This window comes from Myxocyprinus asiaticus, chromosome 47, assembly GCF_019703515.2.
Source record: "Myxocyprinus asiaticus isolate MX2 ecotype Aquarium Trade chromosome 47, UBuf_Myxa_2, whole genome shotgun sequence".
Taxonomy (NCBI): Eukaryota; Metazoa; Chordata; class Actinopteri; order Cypriniformes; family Catostomidae; genus Myxocyprinus; species Myxocyprinus asiaticus.
The window spans coordinates 5,988,907-6,014,160 of NC_059390.1; the positions used below are offsets into that span (position 1 = coordinate 5,988,907).

General features: G+C 38.2%; 2 protein-coding genes and 1 long non-coding RNA gene across 10 annotated transcripts in view; all 3 read right to left on the bottom strand.

Moving 5' to 3' along the window:
- LOC127436485 (non-muscle caldesmon-like) overlaps positions 1-2,813 on the bottom strand; it is an 83,441-nt gene extending 80,628 nt beyond the window's left edge. For all 8 annotated transcript variants that reach the window (XR_007896403.1, XR_007896404.1, XR_007896405.1 and 5 more), the window contains exon 1: positions 2,660-2,813. The gene's annotated coding sequence lies outside the window, so the exon portion shown is untranslated. The remainder of the gene's footprint in view (positions 1-2,659) is intronic.
- Positions 2,814-4,517: 1,704 nt separating this feature from the next.
- Positions 4,518-9,895, bottom strand: LOC127436586 (troponin I, cardiac muscle-like). The gene is made up of 6 exons (XM_051690854.1): positions 9,869-9,895; positions 9,516-9,563; positions 8,838-8,969; positions 8,613-8,702; positions 7,025-7,195; positions 4,518-6,532 (listed from the first exon to the last, which is right to left on the bottom strand). Exons 1-6 carry the CDS (start codon positions 9,893-9,895, stop codon positions 6,446-6,448), a joined length of 555 nt encoding a protein of 184 aa, XP_051546814.1. The 3' UTR covers positions 4,518-6,445.
- A 171-nt stretch (positions 9,896-10,066) lies between these two features.
- Positions 10,067-13,726, bottom strand: LOC127436489 (uncharacterized). The gene is made up of 3 exons (XR_007896407.1): positions 13,624-13,726; positions 11,967-11,998; positions 10,067-10,366 (listed from the first exon to the last, which is right to left on the bottom strand). It is a non-coding gene; the product is annotated as an uncharacterized LOC127436489 (long non-coding RNA).
- Positions 13,727-25,254: the final 11,528 nt, after the last annotated feature.

Here is a 25,254-nt window from a genome sequence, read left to right on the forward strand (position 1 = left end):
ATCCATAATGTGTCTGTATGTCCAACTGTCTCAAGTAGGTCCCCTTAGCTTAGTATTTGTGTTACAATCGTATTCTATGGCTTTGGCACAGATTCCCAGTTGCAACAAAATCTTTAAGTTTAGAAATCCCTTAATTTCAATAGTACGGGTGTTTTCACTAAGGTTTTTTTTTTTTTTAACTTAAAGGGATATTTCACCGAAAAATGAAAATTCTCTCATGATTTACTCACCCTCCTGGCATCCAAGATGTGTATGACTTTTTTTCTTCTGCAGAACAGAAATTAAGATTTTTAGAAGAATATCTCAGCTCTGTAGGTCCATACAATGCAAGTGAATGGGTGCCAAAATTTTGAAGCTCCAAAATCCACATAAAGGGAGCGTAAAAGTAATCCATATGACTCCAGTGGTTAACTCCATGTGTTCAGACACAATATGATAGGTGCGGGTGAGAAACACATCAATATTTAAGTCATTTTTATCATAAATTCTCCTCCCTGCACAGTAGGGGGCGATATGCATGAAAAATGTGAATCACCAAAAACAGAAGAGAAGGAAAAAAAGACTTAAATATTGATCTGTTTCTCATCCACACCTATCATATTGCTTCAGAAAATATGGACTTAACAACCAGAGCCATCTGGATTACTTTTATGTTGCCCTTTTGTGAGTTTTGGAGCTTCAAAATCTTGGCACCTATGTACTTGCATTGTATGGACCTACAGAGCTGAGATATCTTTTAAAAATCTTCGTTTGTGTGCAGTAGATAAAAGAAAGTCATACGCATCTGGGATGGCATGAGGGTGAGTAAACTGTGAGAGAATATTCATTTTTGGGTGAACTAACCCTTTGAGAGGTTTGTTGCAACTGCAGGGTCGTAACCACCATAGATATTGAGGCCATTGCAATCCATCAATATGCATTTGGTCTCCCCAATCATGAACATTTGTTTACATCATTGGTGGAAATGCACTGCAGAGTTTCTCTGGACAAGTCCATTCCAAAGCCATATTATCATTGTGTAGACTGACCTCTAGAGCCCTACAGGCAGCAAGTTACCTTATGCTAACAGAGAAGAAGACAAAGAGGGCAAATAGATTGAAATTGGAGAAAACAGTGCTGTTTTGAATTGTAAAGGCTATTTCAATCATCTATCACCATGTTCAATCTGTTCCTTTAAAGGCGAGGGCATTCACCCATATTTTCCAAATGCCGCACTGTTATCAGATCCAGTTTCATGGCCAATTACTGGCCTGCTTTGTTCCAAGCTCTGCGCGTCACTGTCTGTACAGCTACCTTGACAGCACATCACTCGCTCATTCTGCTTAAAGACCTTTCCTCAAATTCGAACTTGTACAACTAAAGGTCAGAGCAATAAAACTTGACTGAATCTGACGGATTCTGTATTAAGCTGCATGCACATTATCGTTTTGGCTGGTTGGTGAATCAGCCAAATATGCAGTTGCTTTACAACTGAGAAGCCCTGGCCTGTTGTGTTTGCGTTAGTAAACCGGGCCATAAAATTAATTTAATAGTTTGCATTAAGTACAGAGCTTGCATTCTTTGTCAGTCTGGATTTATGGTTTCACTTCCAAAACACAAACAGCAGCAAAGAAGATTTTTTGTAAATGCATCGCTGTAGTTAAACAAGCAATGCTTCCTTCACAATTCTCAGCAGAGTAAATTCCCAAATCATCCACTGTAACCCCCCATGCAATACACCACAACAGAAAGGATTGAAACAATATAAGAATGTTCATGGCCGGTGATTCCACACCACAAATATTTTGAGAAGAGAGTGTAGGGACACGGGCAGCCAGAAAAAAACAGAAAATCCACTTTAGGCAGTTAGGATCTTAATGGGTTACAGCATCCCATAAACTAAGAGGCATGGGATAACAGCTGTGCCTATTATATAGGATGCCAATGGACACTAGAAAAGTTACTTACACAAAAAGCATAAAAAGTAGCTAAATGGTATTCAGACAACTATCTAGATAAAAGGTGAACGCACCATCTAAAATTAAACAAGAGACAGGAACTTACTGCTGAGCATGTTTAAAGTATAGGCTATAGTATATAGCCTATAATGAAACCATTTCCATGGGGTAACCAATTCCAAGATCATTAGTAATTGTCATTGGTTTAAATTCTGATAACACCGAGTTTTCCAAAGAGTATTTAGGCAGCTGTCAGTCAAATCCAGGCCCATTTCTAGAGCTTTTGGCTTGTGAAATGGAAAGAATTCCAGACTGATTCTTAAATAGGATAAAGATCTATGCAGAAGGGAGGGTGTGGGGGAAAAATGAAAAGAAAGACAGAAACAAGAGACTCATCAGCGAAACTCACAAAACAGTCAATCTTTTCCTTTGTCCATCATGCATAAACTAACGCACTAATACTTAAAGGGAGACTCTAAACACAAATGTAATTAATCACGTCCGTCCTAAAGTCCAAACTTCTAAAATGCAATAGAATATATAACATATATAAATGCAATATAATATAATGCAAAACAAGCCAAATTATTTCAACAAAAGACCGAAGTCAAATGGTTAATATTTTATCAAACGATGAGGAAGAGTTTATAAGAAGTGCGTGCGGTTTGTAAAGTCTGTTTAAAGTCGCATCCAAACATCTGGAAGTGATGCGCAAAACTTACCTGCGCAATAAGGCAAACAAAGTGTGCGTCCTTTAGAAGAGCGAAGAAATCTGCAAAGAGAAAGTGACAGTGGATCGGGTATGGGCTGCTCCTTCACTCCCAAATCTGCATGATTCAGTAAGAGGACCCTGGGTTCCTCAGGCTCCTCCCTTTAAAAGCGATACACTCCAACCGATCTCCGCCTTCACGCACCGTTTATGGCAACCCAAACTTTACGCATTGTCCATACTCTGCCTTCTCAGCACTTCATAAACATCGAGTCATTAACCAACATTATTTGGCTATGTTAATCAAGATCAGTAGTTAATATAAATTCAAAAAGTTAGAAATGTCATGAAACTTTGATTCATAGCTTATATTTCATAGCTCATTTATATTATATTATATAATAAATAATTAAATATTAAATAGCTTATTTTTATACTACCCAAACTTCACACATAGTCCATACCCTACCTTCTCACTCTCAGCACTTCATAAACATTATTAAGTCATTAATCAGCATTATTTGGCTATATTAAGCCAGATTATTAGTAAATATACTGTATTTCATAGTCTATTTATATTATATTATATTATGCCAGATCAATAGTTACATTCAGATACTTTGATTCATATTTTGGCTATTCATCTTGTATTCTATTACCCAAACTTTACACATTGTCCATACCCTGCCTTCTCATCACTTCGTAAACATCACATCACAAGCCAATATTATGTGGCTATATTAAACTATTAAGCTAACTGTTTAATATACATTCAGATAGTTAGAAATGTCATGAAACTTTGATTGATAGCTGATTTTTTATAGATTTTTTATTCTACTCTATTACATTATATTATATTAAATAATATTATATAATATTATATTATGCCAGATTAAAAGTTAATATACATTGAAATAATTTGATTCAAATATTTTATAGGCTATTTAAATTAAATTATATTATTATATTCTATTTTGTCATGTTACATAATATAATATTAATTAAATTATATAGAAATCTCAACATTTCTGAGCAATTTATGGCACACGACGGCTAAAAAGGTGGAAAGAAGTATATCAATGGCAACAAGTTTTAACATAAAAACTTGTAAGAGCAAAATGCAATTTTTGGTTATTCTTCACAATGTTATTGTCAAGAACAGCCATGCAAAATGATGATCTTGGTGATAAACGGGTGATTCAAACACTTCAAGGCAGGTGTGATATCATCTGATAGATAAATGAAATAAGATATTACAGTAATTGATTTAAAAATCAAAGTGTGTCTAATTACCCTGAACTGAACGATTAGTGTTTATACATACTTCTGGAGTACTTGAGCGTACAGATTTTTTAAAAATTTTTTAGTTGCAGGTTATTTTGAGGTTATTCATACTTACGATGATTTGGAGGCATGCATGTTCATTCAAGAGCTCTTAATTCGATTTCTTTTCACTCTGAGCTGCCAGCATTCACTGCTAACAATGGTGCCAGTGTTTAGTGTCATGACGCATGCATTGTTGTTCTTTGTCTGTCATTTCAAACAATAGACACGAGGAGGAGGGACCTCCAAACAATGAGCTGCAAATTAGAGCACTCAGCTGTGCATCTGATTTATTCCCTAATACCCATGCAGGCCAAAACTGTTAAGGAATGTTTTAGAGAAATATGTGTGTGTTGTGTTGGTTTCTAGACCTGGGTATTGCTCAAAGAGACTGTGTGTGTGTGTGTGTGTGTGTGTGTGTGTGTGTGTGTGTGTGTGTGTATGTGTGTGTGTGTGTGTGTGTGTGTGTGTGCATCTTGGCATCATTTGAAAGAATGGCTAAAAATTGAATTCTTGAACTCTAGCAAATAAATCAAGCAAACACTATAGAAGGAAAACGAGGATTTATTTGTTTTGTGAGCATGACTTTGTTGAAACAAAAGTGCTCAAGTGTTCCACCTCAAAGTACGAGCAACATATGTCCCAGTATTTTCCCACGAATTGGAAATCAGGAACAGTAAAATGCAGATCGCTTTGCCTGTAATTTGGTTACAAAGGAGAGCCTGCCTGGCGTTTTTATTCTCTTCATCTGAGGGATTTGCCTGGACTATACAGTATTTACCGCAGAATTTTAGATGTTTACTTTTCTAATATGCTTTGATTCATAGCAACTCTATCAAGGAAAGGCCTCAGATAACTTCAGATAAAATAAGTTCTGAAAATATAACATAGTTACCTACTGTAACTTTCTCTGGGCTCTGAGAATGACAATATCACATGATTGTCTGTTGCTATAAGAGTATACATATGAACTTGTTTTAACTAGACTACCTAAAGCATGGAAAGTTTAACTTTCCAGAGAATTGCAGGACAGCCTCAGGGTGCTAAAACTGTATCTCATTTGCATAGGAGTGCAAAAGGTCTTCTTAGTTCTTCCAGGATGTGATGTTACATGATAGTCAGCTGCTTAAATACTGGACAATGGGCATGGAACATCTTAACTTCGCATAAAATATGGGACGTCCCAAGCCCTGCTAATACAGAACAGTTGCCAAACCTAGTCTAACATTTCCAAAAGAGACAACATCTGTGTCTAATCTAAAGTAAATACCTATCTGCTGATCATAAAATGAGAAACCTGCATTAATAGGATAGTAAAAGGAAACTGCATACCATAAGATTATGCACAATAGATCAAAAAGTTTTAAAATGACTGTAATCCACTTAGAAAAGCTTTTAGATGGCCTGTATTTCAATGTTTAGTGTATGGAACACATGCAGCATAGTCACATATACAAATAGGCCTATTTTGTTAGAATAATACCCAAAGCCACACATTACTGATTAACTGGCCTAGTTCAGCTGAATGAATGTCCAAAAATGACACACTTCACCTTTAAACGGTCTTTTATGACCTGTGTTGAAGTGGACATGCTGACTCAGCTCTCAATGACTGATGCCATATCTGTGCCAGTTTGCCATCTGTCTTGCAATAGAGGATACAGTGCCACCCTTCCTCCTACCTCCCTGTACTTCCTTTTCTAAACTCCACTACATCAGTTCACAGACAGAATGTCATATTTTAGATGGAAACTAAGACAACAGATGCCTATCTGTCTGTTCCCATAAAGCGATATTCTTGTGCAATATTCTGTTCTTGCATAATGTATTCAAGTTCCCTCAATGTAAAGCTCCAGTTAAGCGTTTTTTGTTTCTTTGTCGCCCCCTGCTGCTTATGGACGGTCAGTTCAGTATATAAATAAATGCATCTGCGCCACCTGCAGGTCACAAACAAGAACTGCTATTACCTGATTATTCATGGCATTCAAATGTGTAGCTTTGACATTAAAGCATATTTTAATCAAACCTTTGATCTTTTAATTAAGGTTTCAAACATCACTAAATGCATTTTTATTAAAAATCAAACAATTTTCAGTTTGTAAACTAAAAATAGGTAATAAAATAAGCATGCTCTTCACCTGAGGGTAAACAGTAGCCTTGTTCATTTCAATCAATGCAGAATATGAAGCAAATATTTACACAGTTGATATGATATTCATATTAGGTTGTTCTTTTATCTAATCCCTCTCCACGGACAGTGCTCACACATATTTATCGTGGCACATCACAAATTAATATTGCATGCAAACCACAGCCGACTGACAAAATAAATGAATAATTTACCATATAATGTTTAGGGTGACTAAAATTCAAACAAACAAAGAAGATGATAAGGTTTATATCAAGATGCCCCTTTCTCCATCATATCCACTTTTTGGGTGGAAATATTTCGCACAGCTGTGGAGCTGGTGTTGGTCTATTGCCCGGCATTGAATAGCTTCTTCCTGCCCTCCATGCCGGACATGGCCTCTACGTTTTTCCTCCAGTCTGTTACCTCCTCTTTCTACAGAGGAGAAATGACAAATTGGCATCAGTAGTATTAATGTTGACATGTGCTTGTATTTTGAGCATGTCATCAACACACAAAGTGGATCTGGTAATATTGAGTCCAGTGTTTATTTATGTGCTGTGATTACTGTCAATTTTGAAAGACTCTGTTATTGCCCTGCTGTGGCAATAACAGAGTCTTTCCTTCAACCAGCCAACCTAATTCAGTACCTTTCAAAATCTACACCTATGTTTCAGTGACACAGACAGGAGAGCAACTGTAATTGTTACATAGGCTCATCTGAGGACAGCAGATCATTACAACACGCCTCAGACAGACAGGGCGGTTTAAAAAGCCAACATTTCATCACCACTGGGCCTTCAAAGGAATCGCTTGATTTCTAAAAAAATCTGTCTCTTCAGACGTTACACATCTGAACAAATGAGCTGAAAGCACGGCCAGCCAGACTCTCTGAGCACAAGTACACTTGCAGAGATGGATTGTTACCTTTTCCTCTTCTTTTTTAACTGTTTTGAGGTTTGCTTTGAAGTCGGCTTTCATGAGTCTAGTGTCCGTGAGCGCTCCCAGCACGGCATCTGGAGACTTCTTCACCCTCTTCAGATTTGGCCTCTTCATTTTCCCCTTGAGTTCATAGATCTTCTGGGTTAGTGACACAATCTGGTAAACAAATTATCAGGTTTTAGTTAATTAATGTGCTACAGTATTACTAATCTCAAATGTGGTTGTATCAATAAAATATTATGCATGCACCATTACAAAGAAATTTGTTTTTCTTACAGGTCAATAGAGGTAGGCTGCATACACTAATTTTTTATTTAATTTTTTATTTACACATTTCAATTTCATAACAAAATTCCATCAAATTGAACTGAGAAATCTTTAATAAAAAATGTAAAAAATAATGTATATATAATAAGAAATATTTTAAGTTTCATTAATTCAATTTTTTAAACATTACACTATTTAATTAAATGGAATTTTGTTATGAAATTGAAATGCATAAAAAGTGTAACCTTTTGAGTGTATCTGACAGGATCTTCATATGGATAAACAATAAACAAAGTGTAATTGGATTTTTACATTACATTTTTGCATGATTTATTTTTTGTCAGAAAAAACAAACAAACAAAAAAACATAAATCTGATCTTTTAGAAAAGTAACAGCACACCTCTCCTCAATGCTGCATACTTCAGTTAGTGGTTTGTTCGAATTGCTTAAAAACATATGAGCAATAATAATAGTGATGCTTGCTTTCTTTCTGCATCAACTATCCTCCAAAAAAATATTTAAGCCTATTTTTAAAACTTACACATTTCAATTTTATAACAAAATTCATTCAAATGGAATTGTGTAATTTTTAACAAAATTAAATTATCAAAACTTTTTTTTTTAAATATTTTGTTAAGGATTACACAATTCAATTTGATGGACTTGAAATTGAATTCTTATGAAACTGAAATGCAAAAATCTTACAATAACATTTTGAGTGTAGTCAGAATGGATAAAATAAGTTTTATATTATTAAATTTTACAATAAAATATATTTTTTTAAACGTTTGCCTAATTCTGTTCACTGTATAAACTTGAAAGTATTGTCACATCTTTTATCACCGTTTCATTACCTCGGCATCATTTCTGATGACTTTTACATTAAAGTTACCCCATGTGACTCTACCCTCCCTAGCAACCGGGCCAATTTGGTTGCTTAGGAGACCTGGCTTGTTGACAAATGGCCGGACTTTGCTTACCGGTCTGTGGAGATGTCATTGGGCATTAACAAAGCAAAAAAATAAAAACAGATTTGTACAGTTTCTAAAGAAAATGTTACAGGTGCTTGCCTATGCAAAAACATGTGCAATGAAGCATGTTCTGAGTGGTTTTTAGTATACTGCTATGCAGTTGTGAAGGTGTTCTAGGGGGTTTTAGCACATTGCTATGCGGTTGTTAAGGTGTTATGTGTGGTTTTAAGTGCGTTGCTATATTATTAAATTGTACCATAAAATATATTTTTAAACGTTTGCCTACTGTATAAACTTGAAAGAACTGTCACATCTTTTATCACCGTTTCATTACCTCGGCATCATTTCTGACGACTTTTACATTAAGGTCGTATAGTGCCTCATCTACAATGTCAATCTTCTGGTGCAAATCTTTGCAAAGCTCCTGCAAAAGTAAATTACATCACCGAGTTTGAACACAATAAACACAAATGCGGCTTTTAGTAATATAACTAAACCCAGCAATTTGAGCACAAGAAAAGCTCACAAAGTAAAAATATGACAGTGTAAACTTTCCCACCTGCAGTTCATGGACAGAAAGGCCTGAGAGTTTGAGGGGCGGTGCTCTCTCCTGCAGGGCATTTTCTTTTTCTAACTTTTTCTGCTCTTTTTCTTTTACCAGCAAGTTTTCCGCTTTTCTCAGCAATTTGGTCTGAGGGTCATTCAGGCAGAGGGTGAGAGAGGAGTTCCGTTAATATAAATCAGCTTTCTTTGATGTCACAATGAGAGTCCAGAAGCTCTGGGCAAACATGCCACAGAAAGTGACAAAAATTACTCACACATTTAAAATTTGGGGTAAAAAAATAGCAACCATAGTGTAATTGTCTGATTTTTTATTCAGTATTTCATATGTTTATTTACATTTTGATGTAAGTCTATTAAGTTATGAGTTTAGTGCCTCTGCAGATGGTAAAATGGTAAGAATTCCACTGAAAATCAATTCCAGGGTGCAAATATTGCCCCATAATGAAAAGGTACATTTCTGACAATGGTCAAAAAGTGCTTAAAATGAGTGCTTGATGAGTGCCATTCATTGTAAAGAAATGGTGAAATGTAACCAATTATACAAAAACTATATTGGAGACAAATGGAATGCATATAAAATTATTTAAAAAAAACAACAGAATTTCATGGGGCATGAGTGCTTATTCATACATCTTGGGTTACTTCTCAATATACGACTCTATTTCCTACTCACCTTTAGCAGAAGTCTGCGTATGGCTGAGTACTTGGACTTGCCCTTTTTCTGCAAGAACAGAAAGTAAAACTTATCCCATTAGTCTGCAGTTATGTTAAGACAATCCTTTTAGTCTAATCCACACATTCCGTGGTGCATGCATTGACTGTCTAACCTGATTACTGTTTGAATTTCCAAATTGAAGGCTCAGACGCCCAGTGTAGTTTTAAGCAGACCAGAGCAAACTTACAGTGCAGATTAGTTTTTAACATGTGGTTTAATGTCCAAAACTGCTGAGCGGCAAGAAACCCATTTGCTGCCATTGATTAAAACGTTAAATAGAATTTAATACATAGAGATGCCAACACGTATACTGCCACATTCTTCCTGTTGCTAATCATGTATGATTAGGATTTTGCAAATGTCAGTCCAATCAGCGAAAATGATTTCGCAAGGAAACCATTAACATAAATTGTTTTTCTCCCCCTTTTTTTCTCCCAATTTGGAATGCCCAATTCCCACTGCTTAGTAGGTTCTCGTGGTGGCGCGGTTACTCACCTCAATCCGGGTGGCGGAGGACAAGTCTCAGTTGTCTCCGCTTCTGAGACAGTCAATCCGCACATCTTATCACGTAGCGTGCTGTGCATGACACCACGGAGACTCACAGCATGTGGAGGCTCATAGCATGTGGAGGCTCATAGCATGTGGAGGCTCATGCCACTCTCTGCGATCCACGCACAACTTACCACGCGCCCCATTGAGAGCGAGAACCACTATTCGCGACCACGAGGAGCTTACCCCATGTGACTCTACCTTCCCTAGCAACCGGGCCAATTTGGCTGAAGAGAAACGGCGGAACTTTGCTTACCGGTCTGTGGAGATGTCATTGGGCATTAACAAATAAAAAACAAACAAACAAACAAAAAAACAGATTTGTACAATTTCAAAAGAAAATTTTACAGGTGCTTGCCTATGCAAAAACATGTGCAATGAAGCTAACATGTTCTGAGTGGTTTTTAGCATATTTAGCGAAGGCGTTCTAGGGGGTTTTAGCATGTTGCTATGCGGTTGCTAAGGTGTTATGTGTGGTTTTAAGTGCGTTGCTATGAGGGTGCTAGGGTGTTCTGAGTGGTTTACGGCATGTTGCTATGAAGTTGCTATGGTGTTATGGATGCTTTTTAGCATGATGACATGTGGTTGCTAAGCTGTTACGAGTGATTTCTAGCATGTTGCAAGTTCTGGGTGGTTTTTAGCGCATTGCTATACAGTTGCTAGGGTGTTGTGGCTGGTTGTCAGGACATTGCTAGGTTAAAATCATAAGTTTGTTCGCTTAGAAAAGTACTAGAACAGCTTGCTTCAATAAAATGCACAATATGAAGTGTCATTCATGTTTATAGCCAACAATGTGTGATGAGTTAAGAAGTTTAGTACTTAGGTCTTGCTGGAAAATAAAACAGCTTAAAAAATTTGGTTAGCTGGTTAGTCTTGATGGTTTTAGAGTGATTTGGCCAATTGTCAGCTGGTAGACGATCAGCTAAACACCAGCTTGGCTAGGCTAAGAGACCAGTGTGACTGGCTTAAAGGGATAGTTAGGAAAATTTTCTCATCATTTACTCACCCTCATGCCATCCCAGATGTGTATGACTTTCTTCTGAAAAGCACAAATTATGATTTTTAGAAGAATATTTCAGTTCTGTAAGGTCATACAATGCAAGTGAATGGGTGCCAAAATGCTCCAGAAAGCAAATAAAGACATCATAAAAGTAATCCATATGACTCCAGTGTTTTAATCCATATTTTCAGAAGTGATATGATAAGTGTGGAATGAGAAACAGATCAATATTTAAGTCATTTTTTTAGCTAGAAATTCTTCTCCCTGCCCAGTAGGGGGAGATATGCATGAAGAATGTGAATCACCAAAAACACAAGAAGAAGAAAGTGAAAGTTAAAGTGGAGACTGACTGAGCAGGGAGGAGAATTTATGGTAAAAAGGACTTAAATATTGATCTGTTTCTCACCCACACCTATCATATCCCTTCTGAAGACATTAATTTAACCACTGGAGTCGTATGGATTACTTTTATGCAGATTTATGTGATATTTGGAGCTTCAAAATTCTGGCACCCATTCACTTGCATTGTATGGACCAATATAGCTGAGGAATTCTTCTAAAAATCTTAATTTGAGTTCAGCAGATGAAAGAAAGTCATACACATCTGGGATGGCATGAGGGTGAGTAGATGATGAGAGAACTTTCATTTTTGGGTGAACTATTTCTTTAAGCAAGGTAAGACCAGCAAACCTCTTTTTTTCAGCAGAAGGGTTAAGGGTTCATTCTAGGTATGAGCAATATGAAAGTGATGCTTGCCTTAGTAACAACACAAATAATTCATCATAACTTGGTCTAAATCTATCATTTTTGCTTAAATATGACATTGACAGGGTCATTACACAAATAAAAATAATGCTTACCCCTCAGACATGGCTCCAGCACACTATATGACCTGAAAGGAAGCCAAAATTAATTGTGGTCACAATTCAATCCATCACCATTCATATATGCACACATCAGGCATCACTAGTTAAATGCCAAACAACTGACACGGATTAAGAGTGACGCCATGGCCAGGGGTCATCCACATAAAAGGACGTCCAAATACTTTAAATAAAGCTCGGCCTCCTTTGACATCAAAAACTCCACTAAATGCAATCCCAATATGCAGGCGGTACACACACTGTGGCGTTCAGGGTTACCGGACATTGGGTTTTGCTTTAATACTGGTCACCACGGTGACTCAGCCACGGAAGAACCATGACCTTTTTTACACCAATATAACAAACCATTTCTCTGTGAACATCAGCGATTTATCTGTGCCTTCAAAAGATACATTCATTAAAGCTCACAGTTCAGAGAGATCGGGGTCTTGGCTTTTCGCTCCCCTGGAGAAAACAGTGACCTTGAATGTCTTATAACGGGGCGTATGACTCCGAGCAGGGGTTAATGGGGTCCCTCTGGGAAATTGGTGTTCAGGGATGAAATTCAGTGGCGGAAGGCTGATGGATAGAAAGTGCAGAAGCTGAAAACATTCCTGCGTGTAAATTCAGTTTGTGATGGGAGAATTTGACACCACTGAGTCTGAAAGATATGGTTCAAATGGACCTATGGAGCTTGGAATATTAGTGGTAAATGACAAAAACTCAACACCTTATTGTATCTTTGTTTTTCTTGGCTTTGGTCCTGTTAATGTCTTTGTTATGCAGTAACTGGAGTGACTTTGGCAAGGGGCATTAGAGTCTCTGACCTTTGTACAAACACTCATGTTTGACATTCTAGAGGACTATGTGTTCCAGTACAAAGGGTGTACAGTACTTGAGTAATTGTACTTTATTACTATACCTGCTTTACTCAATTCCAATTGAAAATGTACATATATGGTATACTGGTTCTCTCAATTCTCATTTACATGAGAGAAATGTATTTAATTGACAATAAACATTAATTTAATAATCACCTCTTTACACTGTAAAGCTGCCTTCATACCATAAAAATATGAATTTTTTGAGACTTTTTAATGTTGCACAGGTGGCATGAATATATTAACATACTATAATGTATATAATGTTTTATCACAATAGTTTGTTTATGACAACTAATAAAAAATTTGCCACGTGAATTAAAGAGACTGAGCACTCTAGCACCAATAAAATATTTGTTATTATAAGGAACCCTTACTGTATATAAGCATACATCTGATAGAACACGTGCATGCTGTAAAGCAACACATCACAACATCTGCTCAACTTTGAGAGACAGATGGAACGATACACTGACAGCATCTCACACATTGTATGGTTACTACCAACACATTCCACATTCCAGTCATGCCCAAAGATGCCCTGTCATTTCACCTCAAAAAATCATGCACAATTAGATTGCAGGCTCTCATGTCTTAAATAATGGAAAAATCATGCACAAATAAACAAAAACTAAAGCAAACGTTTAAGTAAAAAATATTCTATCATTTTCAACCACTCCTGCCTCTGAACATAAAAGACCTCTGAAGTGGACATTTGGTTTCACAGCCAAAGGGTTAGACATTATACAAAAGAAGCCATACAGAGTTCATACCTCTGAAGAGAGCTCCAAGAGAGTGAACAGATGAGTGATGTACAGAGAAACAGTGCAGTTTGATTTTCAAAGATTGATTTATGCCTCACCTCTCACATGTGAATGGCTAACCAAAATAACTCACACCAACACCTCCCTTTAATGGCACCAGGGCACCTTTCTGCATGCCATTGTTCTGGCATTGCCAAATGATAGACAAAAACACATACAACACAGAATGAGTCACTTACTTTCAATTGCTTTAGCACATAAACCCTGCTGAATAAAATAGCTTATACCAGACTAGGCTGGTTAGCTGGCCTTAGCTGTTTGAAATTGGTCCATCTGGCCTCCCAGCTTGGCCAAACTAGTCTTCAGCAGGTTTAGCTGGTCTCCTAGCCATGCTAAGCTTTTCTTCAGTCTAGCTGGTTTCCCAGCTGGTTTAGTTGGTCTCCCAGCCTGTCCAAGCTGGTATTCAGATGGTCTAGCTGGACTCTCAGCCTGTCCAAGCTGGTCTTCAGCTGGCCTAGCTTTGTCCGCCAGTCAGGCCAAGCTGGTTTCCAATTGACTTTGCTGGTTTCTCAGGCCGGTTAAGCTGGTCTTCAGATGGTCTAACTGATCTTCCCGCCTGTCCAAGCTGGTCTTCAGCTGGTTAAGCAGGTCTCGCAGTCTGGCCAAGCTGGTCTTTAGCTGTTTAACTGGTCTCGTAGTCTGGCCAAGCTGGTCTTCAGTTGGTCAAGCTGGTCTCCCAGTAAGGACAAGCTGGTCTTCAGCTGGTTTAGCTAGTCTTCCAGTCTGGCCAAGCTGGCCTTCAGTTAGTTCAGCTGGTCTCTCTGTCTGGTCAAGCTGGTTTTCAGTTGGTTCAGCTGGTCTCCCAGGTCCCAGCCTAGCCAAACTGGTCTTCAGTTGGTTCAGCTGGTCTCCCAGTCTGGCAAAAGCATTCTTCAGTTGGTCTAGCTGGTCTCCGAGCAAGGCCAAGCTGGTCTTCAGCTGGTTTACATGGTCTCATAGTTTGGCCAGAATGCTCTTCAGCAGGTTTAGCTGGTCTCCTAGCCTGGCTAAACTTTTCTTCAGTTGGTCTAGCTGGTTTCCCAGCTTGGCCAAGCTGGTCTTCAGCTGGTTTAGTTGGTCTCACAGCCTGTCCAAGCTGGTATTCAGATGGTCTAGCTGGACTCTCAGCCTGTCCAAGCTGGTCTTCAGCTGGCCTTGCTTTGTCTGCCAGTCAGGCCAAGCTGGTTTTCAGTTCGTTTTGCTGGTTTCCCATGCTTGTCAAGCCTGTCTTCAGTGGGTCTAGCTGGTTTTGCAGCTTGGCAGAACTGGTCTTCAGTTGGTCTAGCTGGTCTACCAGCCTGGCTAAGCTGGTCTTTAGCTGCTTAACTGGTCTTGTAGTCTGGCCAAGCCAGTTTTCAGCAGGTTTAGCTGGTCTCCTAGCCTGGTCAAGCTGGCCTTTGGTGGATCTAGATGGTTTTCCAGCCTGTCCAAGCTGGTTTTCAGCTAGTCTAGTTGGTTTTGCAGCCTGTCCAAGCTGGTCATCAGCTGGTCCAGCTGGTCTCCCGGCCAGGCAAAACTGGTTTTCAGCTAGTTTAGTTGATTTCCCAGCCTGGGCAAGCTAGTCTTCAGCTGGTCTAGCAGATCTCCCAGTCTGTCCAAGCTGGTCTTCAGTTAGTCTAGTTGGTCTCTCAGCCTGACCAGCCTAAAGTGCCCCAAAACACCAGCAAACCAGATTAGCTAAAACCAGCAAGCCAGTTTAGGCTGGATTAAGCTTTTTTTTTTTTTTTTTTTTTTGTACAGGGAAATGTTCAAGGTTTTTATAGCATATTAAGGTCACATTTATTATAATTCATATATTCAGGCGATTAAGATTCCCATGACCATCCCAAAGACAACAGAGATTCTGGGTGTCCTTACTATCAGGTGCTGCAGATATTAATGCATATAATTGTTTAATTGAGCATTTTATAGAGCTGTCTGACACCATAATTCAGCATTGCTCAGATTGCCTGAATTTTAAATGAGAGTCCTGGTATTCATCCAAGCATGGCATTAATTAAAGGTATAAGAATATCACCAGGAGACTGCTCGAAAGAACACGAAAATGGATCATAGCATTTAAGTGATTAAACAAGACGAGAAAGAGACATGCTGAGAACATTTATCTCCATATCTGGCTTGAGGCAGGGTGAGAGGGCACTTCTTGCTCTAAAAGCCCTTAATCGATAAATGCACAACCCCATAATGCATTAGAAAAGGTTTTATGGTTCAGTGACAAACTAAGTATTGCGGCGTTTCAGCTTTTGCGCATGTAAAGAGTGCTTGAACTTGTGTGCAGTGAAAGAAGGGGCAACTCGGACAGTGGAAGGACACACAACTTGAGCGGAATTTGGAGTATGGGCTGGCAGCTGTTGACAGGCAACAGAGAGATGGAGTGGACACAATCGTCCCATGACGCATAGTTCATGCGCTATTGTCTGTGGGATGTGCACGCGCTTTTAATCTTGTTTATTTTTAGGGGAGTTGGTTTTCACTCATTGTGCACATACTGCACACTGTCATCACTGATAACACAACCCCAGTTCTTTTAACTATTCAGGGATTATACAGTATTAAAGAGAGTAAAGAGAGTTTGTGATTTTTCTTCCCTATGAGATGATACAAAACTGATCCACTGTTTGCCATAATTTATCAGCTCTTATAAGCACTGATGGAAGAAAAAGGCTAAAAATAATTTTGTACATACAGTATGTGATACAATAGAAAAGTCTCATAGTGAATGGATCTGCAGCAGATAACATGTTGTACCGTAGGAAATGTTATTACAGAGAATTAAAGTTATTTCTTACTCTCAATTTGTGTAATAATGTTAATAAAAGCCCACTGTGGGATTGCCCCCCTCATTATATCCACTATTATAATAATTTTGTGTGTGGCTTCTTAACTAAGATCATAATAACCCATCCAAACTATGAAATAATGCATTAAATAATTCCTTTTTAAGTGACTCCAAAATAAAGGCCCTTTCGGTGCCAAGCATATGTCCTGGAATTGTTATGGCCTTTTTTTTTTTTTTTACCCCACTAACACATTATCAAACATGGACCTAAAATTATCAGCTGCTCATTCTGCCTACTGCTAATTTGCCTGCTTAATGATGTAAACTAACACCCACGAAACACACACATAGTATGGTTTTGAGTCATGTGGCTCTCGTTTTAATTACATTGGATTTGCATAACGATTTCTCATTAAGCGATTCCCTAGCGACCCTTCCCAGATAGTGGAAATTGCTCTCAAATACCCACCCCATTAACAACAAGGCTGACGTCACTCCCTGTCTAGCTGAACATCACTGGCGGCGACGCAATCACTTGCTGAGAGCAGGCATTCCGATAGTGACAGAGCGCTCATGGGTAATGAAGTCGCTAATCACTTGTAATTGAGCGGGTTTACACACAACATTGCTGGATGACAGTGTTTTTTTTTTTTACTTGTCAACACTCTAAAATGTTGTTCATATGATCATAACTTGAAGTCATTCATTTTCAATGCAAATTGATGATTTTTGTCAACACGAACGAAAGCAACTGTTTGCGATGAGGATGTGTCCAGTGATGCAACAAAGTTGAGAAAAGTTTAACTACATGTAAATGACCAGTGACATGTACCAATAGGAGTGAAGACACTGGAGCACATGTGATCCAACTCCTAAGAAATACTATTGTTGAAAGTAGGCAAGATGGAGAAGTTAATAGTAACTGTGAGCAATAACAAGAACTACAGTTGAAGTTTACATACACCTTAGCCAAATATATTTAAACTACGTTTTTCACAATTCCTGACATTGCTGATGTCTTATATCCACATAATTTTCCTTCCTCATGATGCTATCTATTTTGTGAAGTTCACAGTCCCTCCTGCAGCAAAGCACCCCCACAACATGATGTAGCCAGCCCCATGCTTCACGGTTGGGATGGTGTTCTTCGGCTTCCAAACCTCACCCTTTTTCCTCCAAACATAACGATGGTCATTATGGCCAAAGAGTTCAATTTTTGTTTCATTAGGCCAGAGGACATTTCTCCAAAAAGTAAGATCTTTGTCCCCATGTGCACTTGTAAACTGTAGTCTGGCTTTTTTATAGCAGTTTTGGAGCAGTGGCTTCTTCCTTGCTGAGCAGCTTTTCAGGTTATGTCGATATAGGACTCGTTTTCCTGTGGATATAGATACTCATCTTCCTGTTTCCTCCAGCATCTTCACAAGGTCCTTTGCTGTTGTTCTGGGATTGATTTGCACTTTTCACACCAAACTACGATCATCTCTAGGAGACAGAATGCATCTCCTTCCTGAGTGGTATGATGGCTGCGTGGTCCCATGGTGCTTATACTTGCATACTATTGTTTGTACAGATGAAAGTGGTATCTTCAGGCATTTGAAAATTGCTCCCAAGGATGAACCAGACCTGTAGAGGTCCACAATTTTTTTTTCAGAGGTCTTGGCTGATTTCTTTTGATTTTCCCATGATGTCAAGCAAAGAGGAACTGAGTTTGAAGGTAGGCCTTAAAATACATCCACAGGTACACCTCCAATTCAGTACACCTCCTATTAGAAGCTAACTGGCTAATTGTCTAAAGGCTTGACATCATTTTCTGGAATTTTCCAAGCTGCTTAAAGTCACAGTTATCTTAATATAAAAATAGCATATAAACTTCTGACCCACTGGAATTGTGATATAGTCAAAAGTGAAACAATCTGTCTGTAAACAATTGTTGGAAAAATTACTCATGTCATACACAAAGTAGATGTCCTAAATGACTTGCCAAAACCATAGTTTACTAATATTAAATCTGTGGAGTGGGTTAAAAAATGAGTTTTAATGACTTCAACCTAAGTGTATGTAAACTTCTGACTTCAACTGTAATTGTTCTACAAGCAGTGCGCACTATTGTTCGGCAACCACTACAGCTATTATGTTCTACAGTCAAGTATGAACTACAAGCAGTATACACAACTGTTCAGTATCTACTACAACTACTATGTACTATTAACAGGTATGCAATACAAGCAGTGTGCACTACTGTCCAAAATCAACTACAGCTACTACATACAGTACTACTATCTAGCATGCACTACTAGACAGTATCCACTACAACTATGTATTACAATCTAGTATGCACTACAAGCAGCATGCACTACTGTCCAGTATCCACTACAACTTCTTTATACAACCATCTAATATGCACTACAAGCAGTATGCACCACTGTCCAGCATCCACTAAAACTACTCTGCACTACAATCTAGTATGCCCTACAAGCAGTATGCAATTCTGTCCAGCATTCACTACAACTATTATGTACTACAATCTATTTAGCACTACAAAAAGTATGCAGTACAACTACTATTTACTACTATCTAGTATGCACTACAAGCAGTTTATGCACTACTAGCAAGTATCCACTATAACTAAACTCAGCAAAAAAAGAAATGTCCTCTCACTTTCAAATGCATTTATTTTCAGCAAACTTAACGTATAAATATTTGTATGAAAATAAAAAGATTCAACAACTAAGACATAAACTGAACAAGTTTCACAGACATGTGACTAACAGAAATTGAATAACATGTCCCTGAACTGGACCAGCTGCATTAAATACTGCAGTGCATCTCCTCCTCAAGGACTGCACCAGATTTGCCTGTTCTTGCTGTGAGATGTTACCCCACTCTTCCACCAAGGCACTTGCAAGTTCCCGGACATTTCTGGGGGGAATGGCCCTAGCCCTCACCCTCCGATCCAACAGGTCCCAGACGTGCTCAATGGGATTGAGATCTGGGCTCTTCGCTGGCCATGGCAGAACATTGTCATTCCTGTCTTGCAGGAAATCACGCACAGAATGAGCAGTATGGCTGGTGGCATTGTCATGCTGGAGGGTCATGTCAGGATGAGCCTGCAGGAAGGGTACTACATGAGAGAGGAGGATGTCTTCTCTGTAACACACAGCATTGAGATTGCCTGCAATGACAACAAGCTTAGTCCGATGATGCTTTGACACACTGCCCCAGACCATGACGGAACCTCCACCTCCAAATCGATCCCGCTCCAGAGTACAGGCCTCGGTGTAATGCTCATTCCTTCGACGATAAACGCGAGTCCGACCATCACCCCCGGTGAGACAAAACTGCGACTCATCAGTAAAGAGCACTTTTTGCCAGTCCTGTCTGGTCCAGCAAAGGTGGGTTTGTACCCATAGGGGACATTGTTGCTGGTGATGTCTGGTAAGGACCTGCCTTACAACAGGCCTACAAGCCCTCAGTCCAGCCTTTCTCAGCCTATTGCAGACAGTCTGAGCACTGATGGAGGGATTGTGCATTCCTGGTGTAACTCAGGCAGTTGTTGTTGCCATCCTGTACCTGTCCCGCAGGTGTGATATTCGGATGTACTAATCCTGTGCAGGTGTTGTTACAGGTGGTCTGCCACTGCGAGGACGATCATCTGTCCTTCCTGTCTCCCTGTAGCGCTGTCTTAGGCGTCTCACAGTACGGACATTGCGATTTATTGCCCTGGCCACATCTGCGGTCCTCATGCCTCCAAGCAGCATGCCTAAGGCACGTTCATGCAGATGAGCAGGGACCCTGAAGTTTTTATAACTGTGACCTTAACTGCCTACCGTCTGTAAACTGTTAGTGTCTTAATGACCGTTCCACAGGTGCATGTTCATTAATTGTTTATGGTTCATTGAACAAGCATGGAAAACATTGTTTAAACCCTTTACAATAAAGATCTGTAAAGTTATTTGGATTTTTACAAAATTATCTTTAAAATACAGTGTCCTGAAAAAGGGACATTTCTTTTTTTGCTGAGTTTATGTATTACAATCTAGTTGCAATACAAGCAGTATGCACTACTGTCCAGCATCCACTACATCTAGTATGTATTAATACCGTATCAAGCTTGCACTACAAGCAAAATGCACTACTGTCCAGCATCCATTACATTTACTACTACTTTTTAGTATGCACTACAAGCAGTGTGCACTACTTTCCAACATCACCTTCAACTACAATGTACAATACTACTATCTAGCATGCACTACAAGCAGTATATGCACTACTAGCAAGTATCCACTACAACTATGTATTATAATCTAGTATGCACTACAAGCAGTGTGCATTACTGTCCAACATCAAATACAACTACTATGTAGAGTACTAGTACAAGCAGAATGCACTACGGTCAATCATCCACTACAACTACTTTGTACCACTATCTTGTATCCACAATAACTGCAATGTACTACTATCTAGCATGCATACAAGCAATACGCACCACTATCCAATATCCACTACGACTTCTATGTACTCCTAGCACACATTACAAGGAATATGCACTACTGTCCAGTATCCACTAAACCTAGCATGCAATAGGCCTTGATAAATTCACTTCTATTGCATGTGTCATTACAAATCACTGCAAATTCCTGAGCAGACTGTAAATCATAGCGAGCAAAACACCCCATCAGCAGTGCTTGAGTCTATAGGCTTCCATATAAAATACCCAAGGCAGGCATTCTGCCAAGGAAATACCACCCAGTGGCATTGTTTAGCTCGGAAGTGCTTGCTTTTCGAGCACTACAGAATAATGGGTTATGGTTAGTGAGATCCATGCAGATCATTGCATTCTGCTTGACTGACCAGAGACGCTCTAACAGAAAGCTGTTAGAGCAGTTGTCGGTGGTGTGGTGTTCTCTGCGGGTGTTGTAAGGAACAGAGCGAGCGGTTAGCCTGTGGGGTCCTTGCTGCATTTCTGTCTTTACCCCGACTCTCGGGGGGGGAGTCGGACATTTAACACAGATGAGTGCGCCCGTTCCCGGAGCAGAGAGAACATGTTTTTCATAATAAGAAACAGAAGCCAAGAACTTGTTGCTATGTTTTGACATGCCTTTTATCCCTAAACCTCATATTCAGGATTTTTATCTGATCCAGGGCATAATATAATAATCTCATAGCCTTTAGTTAGCCTATCTACTGGCTAGCATCAACTACAACTACTATGTTCTACTAAGCAGTATGCATTACAAGCAGATGCACTCAACCTCATATTCTGAGTGTTTATCTGAACGAGTGTAATTTCAAACGATCTGTCTAGTATTTACTACAACAATTGAACTAATATCTAGTATGCACTAGCAGTATGTTCTTCTGTATAGTATCAACTAAAACAACTACTACCTAGAATGTACTACATATAGTATGTACTTCAATCCAGCATCCACTGGATAGCACAGTGTACAGTATGTAGTACTTTCTAGAATGCACAACAAGTAGTTCTAGTATCCACTACAACTATACTACTATCTAGTATGCACTATAAGCAGTACACACAACTATACAATAATCACTACAACTAGTCAACTATAATATATGACTATTTACTATGCACTTCAAAGAGTATGCATCCAATCTCATATTTAGGGTATTTATCTGAACTGAGGCAGTTTCATAAACTCTCATAGCCTATCAAGTATGTACTACCATTTAGTATGTTCTATAGTCTAGTATCCTCTACAACTACTATGTACTACTATCTAGTATGCACCACAAGTAGTATGCTCAACTGCCTACTATCCACTACATCCACTAATTAATTATTTGCAGTACAAGCAGTATGCACACAACCTCATATATTTGGGGTACTTATCTGAACTAAGGCAATTTCAAACAATCTCACAGCATATCATGAGTGCATCCGGGTTGTTTTTCCCCCTATAGAATCAGGGACAGCAGTTCCAGTGTGACAGAACCAAACAAACATCAAACACTCACATATATACACACAAGGCCTGGATATCAAATATTTAGCTAGAGCTGCACTTGATAATTACAAGTATGCCTGGTATAGAAAAACAAAAAACAAATGCAGCATCTTCTCTGTCCAGTGCTTCTGTGTTGGATCAGATGAAGGAAGTTCACTTTCTCCATTTGATACCTGTAAGTACTCATAAAATCCTCTTGAAAGGCCTTTTTATATCATGTGGGATTTTTGATCCAGATGTACTGAAGTGAAGATTTACAGTTGTGCCTGATTATACAGTGAGTAGACATACAATAAATATACAAACATTCTCAAACATTTCTGTTAGGGGGAATCATGATATCATTCAATACAATTCCTATGAATTACATTAAATTCTACAGCAGTGAATGCGAGCTTCCAGTTTCCTTCTAGTGCAGACAGCAGCCCCTAAACCAACACATTCAACCACTAGGGGTCAGAGTTTGACACATCTGCATAACAGTGTGGGCAGTGCACATTACTAAATAACAGTCACAATGATTAGCAATGAAAATAATGTCTGTATGCAACCAAGATGTAGCTAAGCAACTATACAGTGATATAAGAAAAAAACAGTATTCCTCTTGGAATGTTATATTAGAAATATAGAATATATTCAGGGACTGTTTATTGAAATCTGAGCTGAAAGAGTTAGTAGATGCAAGAACTAATTCAATCGGTTCATTTGAGACTTTTTGAGCCATTAATCCTATTTGCATGTGGTCTAATAACTTGCATTTCCATGGCAACTGAACGCATCGTCATCTAGTTGTGTCTGATGGCTGGTTTTAAGAAGGACTGAGGGCAGAATTACTCCTGTTCACTGCACTGCTAAGTGACAGACCTATAGGCAGGGTTGGGGAGTAACGAAGTACATGTAACGGGATTACGTATTTAAAATACAAAATATAAGTAACAGTATTCCACTACAGTTACAATTTAAATCATTGGTATTTAGAATACAGTTACATTCAGAAAGTATTTTGATTACTGAAGAGATTACTTTGTATTTTATTGTCATTTGTTTCATTTAATATTTAGTCCTTTCAGATGGAAAACATTTATACATATAAATGATGCGATCCAAAGTGCATTTGAACAGCAGTGAAACACTTTCTTATGATGTGTTACATTCATACGAGCAGACAGAGAAGTAAGTTTGAAGTAAGTTTGGAGCAGAAGAAATAGAAATAAACCTTGTGTAAATTGTCAGCTTTACGCTAAGCTAAAATGCTATTTCTAGCCATTTTACATGCACGTTACCAGGCACAATCATATTATTTTAACAAGAAAATTCACGTTGGATCATAATTTCTTTTTTTCTAGTAAGACCTTTGATATTAGGGCAAAAATCATATTCTTGATAATAATTAATATATTGTTTTCCTGTAAAAATCCTTAAAACAAGATCAATTTGATTGATCTTGTTTTAGAAACAACACTGCATAAGATATTTAGGTTTTTCAGAGAATGTATTTGTAACATGTGTATTTTATCTTACTGTACTGGCAGAGTTTTTATAGTCAAAACAAGTGAAAAAAATCTAAAAGTGCCGAAGAAGTAATCCAAAGTATTTAGAATATGTTACTGACCTTGAGTAATCTAATGGAATACGTTACAAATTACATTTTACATTATGTATTCTGTAATCTGTAGTGGAATACATTTCAAAAGTAACCCTCCCAACCCTGCCTATAGGAGGTTTCAAAGAAAGAAAGAAAGAAAAAAAAAAAAAAAAAATATATATATATATATATATATATATATATATATATATATATATATATATATATATATAGTAAAGAATGACACATCCACAGCAGTAATGGAATATCTGCATTTACTGCATTATACATTCAGACTGCACACTGTAACATTTTACTTTAATTTGGGGTTCAAATGTACTAATGCACTACTACAACTAGAACTAGTACTATCTAGAATGAATTACAACTAGCATGCACTACTGTCTAGTATTCACTAAAAGCAACATGCACCACTACAGTATCCATTATCCACCACTAATACTTTCTACTACAATTTAGTATGCACTACAAGTAGTATGATCTACTGTATAGTATCCACTACAACTCCTATGTACTACTGTCTAGACTGCAGTAAGTTCTACTGTCTAGTAGTCACTACAAAAACTTTCTACTACTATTTATTTTGGACTACAAGTAATATGTTCTACTGTCTAGAATCCACTACACCTACTATGTACCACATCTAGTATGCACTACAAGTAGCATGCAATACTGTCCATTATCCACTAAAACTACTACGCACTACTATTTATCATGCACTACAAGTCCTACTGTCCAGTATCCTCTACAACTACTATATACTACTTAGTATGCACTTGAAGTTGTATGCTCTATTGTCTTGTATCCACAACCACTACTTTGTAACACTATTTAGTATGCAAATAAGCATCATGAATTACTGTCTAGTACACACTACAACTCCTATGTACAACTATCTAGTATGCACTACACATTCTACTGTTTAGTATCTACTACAACTACTATCTAAAACAATTTAATACTTTAGTACCCACTACAACTATTATGTACTACCATCTAGTATGCACTACAAATTCTATTATCTACTACTATTTTGTACACACAAATAGTATGTTATTTATCAGGAACTTAAACAAAAACACACAAAAACATAAACGCACACATGGCAGCTGCATGTCGCTCTCTCTCTACCGAACTGCCACATTCCGCTGCACTTATCCCTCTCCTCGGCTGATTATGTGTAGTTTCTGGGGGTGGTGCTGCCCTTCTGGCCCCGCCTACCAGCAGGCTTTTCCCTGCCTCTC